Raw genomic sequence first — 2,648 nt, 5'->3', positions numbered from 1 at the left:
CCTTGAAAGGAAAGATGGCCTGGGACTTTGGAAAGCCTTTAATGGAATTCCTGCTTGTGCAGAATATATCACAGTTCTAAAAACATAACATTAACTGCAGAATAAAGAACTCACTTGAGGCAAACCTTAGTGGTTATAGATGATCAGTAAAAGAACCTCAAAGGAAAATGTCACACAGCTTCATAGGTCTCAGAAAGACAGAATCTTGCAATAGTCGTGTGTTTTGTAGAAATGTTTGCAAATAGGTTCATGTTGGGTTTCAAGAATGGTTCCTAAATTATGTTATTAAATAAATGTGTGCAGGTGGTATATTATTGTATCTAATGTGTAATTTTCTGTGTGCATAGGAGCTGGTAAATGTTTCACTATGCTCTTAGTTATGTTAAAATAAGATTAAGAAAAATGACATCTACTTTTTAAATATGTGATGATAAAATGTTAATTTGAACAATTTTATCCAGCAAAATGTCATTGTCCACATAGTTCATTTTGAATATGCTGGAGTCAATGTGAGGTAAGTGAATAAATGTATGTGTGGGTGGTTTATCTGTATATATTCATACATGCATGCATATGAATATGTGTGTATACATTGTATAAAGGTAGGTAGATGGAATTGAATGTCAGTGTAGAAGTGAGTTCACTGGCTTTTCTCAATTATTTTTAGCTCACTTCTCTAGGCTATAAGTTGTATAGTTATTTCTTTTCTTTTAAATATTGAAAATTGTCCAAAGAATTGAGGTTTAAGTTCTCTAATGTGTAAACCATAGAATGTTTAGTGTCATTTTTATTTTTCAGGTGAACAAATAAATTAAAAAAAACCCACCACATATGAACTCCTGGAGAAAGACAAGGACAACATAATATAAAAGACGTGCAGAAATTTGTTTTTAAACTTATTCTTCCTCTGTTGTTTTATTTTTACAATTATAAAGCAATTTGCTTCTCACATATGAGACTATATTTCAATTTGCAAGTGTGAATTTCTGAGTTAATTTACTTAGTGGAGAGAACACCATGATAAACTTAAATGGATCACATAGCAGTCGCCCCATTTTTATTCTAACAGGCATCCCAGGGATGCCAGACAAGAACCCGTGGATGGCCTTTCCCCTGGGATTTCTCTACACACTAACCCTCCTGGGAAATGGCACCATCCTAGCAGTTGTCAAGGTAGAGCAGAGCCTCCATGAGCCTATGTACTACTTCCTCTGCACCTTGGCTCTAACTGATGTCAGTCTCTCCATGTCTACCTTGCCCTCTATGCTCAGTATCTTCTGGTTCAATGCCCCTGAGATTCCATTTGATGCATGTGTGACACAGATGTTCTTCATCCATGTGTTTGGGTTAGTAGATTCTGGTGTCTTATTATCCATGGCCTTTGACAGATTTGTGGCTATCCGGAACCCACTCCATTATGCTTCCATCCTCACTCATGGTGTTATTGGAAAGATTGGACTAGTTGTCTTTGCCCGGGCAGTCTGTGTGGTCTTCCCAGTACCCTTTCTTATAAAACGGCTGCCCTTCTGTCATCCCAATATCTTATCTCATTCATATTGTCTTCACCAAGATATGATGCGCCTAGCCTGTGCTAGCACCCGTGTCAACAGCCTCTATGGCCTCATCGTTGTCATCCTCACATTAGGGCTTGATGCTCTCATCATTCTTTTCTCTTACATACTCATCCTGAAGACAGTGTTGGGAATTGCTCCAGAGCTGAGAGGCTCAAAGCCCTCAACACCTGCCTCTCTCACATCTGTGCTGTGCTTCTATTTTATATTCCTTTCATTGGTGCCACTATGATCCACAGATTTGGAAAACATTTATCACCAATTGTACACATGCTCATGGCCAATATCTACCTTCTCCTCCCCCCTGTGCTAAATCCTATTGTCTACAGTGTAAAGAACAAACAGATAAGAGGTCGAGTCATGAGAATGTTCCAGGGAAGAAAGAGCAGAGCCTAGTCAAATGAAATCACATGTAAAATAAAAATTAAGTTAATGCTAGGGTGATTCATATTTCTACTTTCAACAGCTATAACACAATCAAATTTTGAAATCTGATTTAAATACAGTATATGAGTAAGCAAGGATATGGGCAAAGATAAACCACGTCATTTTGTTATGTTTTTATTCAATTTTAAAAAGCATGTATTTTGATACATGCTATCATAAATCAAATTTAATTTGATGATGTACTTTTGGTCTACAAATTAGACATGAGCACTAGTAATGATGTATTATGTTTACAGATAAGATAATCCTTCTGAGTATTTCCTTATCCTTTCTATTAGTTCTTTGAGAATTTATTCTCATTGTTAAGTAATATTTTATGTATCTGTTAAACAGTGGTTACATCAAGAATGATTCAATAAGTCCCACAATGTTACTGAATTATTGGTTGTATAAACTATTATATTTAAACATAAATATATCTTATATATTATATATAAATATATAAATGTATTTAAATATAAATATAATAAAATTTAAATAGAGAAAAAGAGTTGTTATACGTAAGTCTTTTTTATTCACCAGATGTAATTGTCTCGGAGGCTTACTGCTGAATAAACTCACCCTTTCTTCCTCTTTCTGAACTCTGGCTGGCTGGTTCAACTCAGCTGTTCTGGCCCAAACTCCTCTCCA

At 35.5% G+C, this 2,648-nt stretch overlaps 1 protein-coding gene across 1 annotated transcript; it reads left to right on the top strand.

Annotated features, from left to right (window-relative positions):
* The first annotated feature begins 1,017 nt into the window (after positions 1-1,017).
* On the top strand, positions 1,018-1,967 carry LOC116100688 (olfactory receptor 51H1). The gene is given in 2 exon segments (XM_031384421.1): positions 1,018-1,705; positions 1,708-1,967. Coding segments are annotated over 2 exon segments (948 nt in total).
* Positions 1,968-2,648: the final 681 nt, after the last annotated feature.

This window comes from Mastomys coucha, unplaced genomic scaffold (assembly GCF_008632895.1).
Source record: "Mastomys coucha isolate ucsf_1 unplaced genomic scaffold, UCSF_Mcou_1 pScaffold21, whole genome shotgun sequence".
Lineage (NCBI taxonomy): Eukaryota > Metazoa > Chordata > Mammalia > Rodentia > Muridae > Mastomys > Mastomys coucha.
This window is presented reverse-complemented; position numbering and strand designations above follow the sequence as displayed.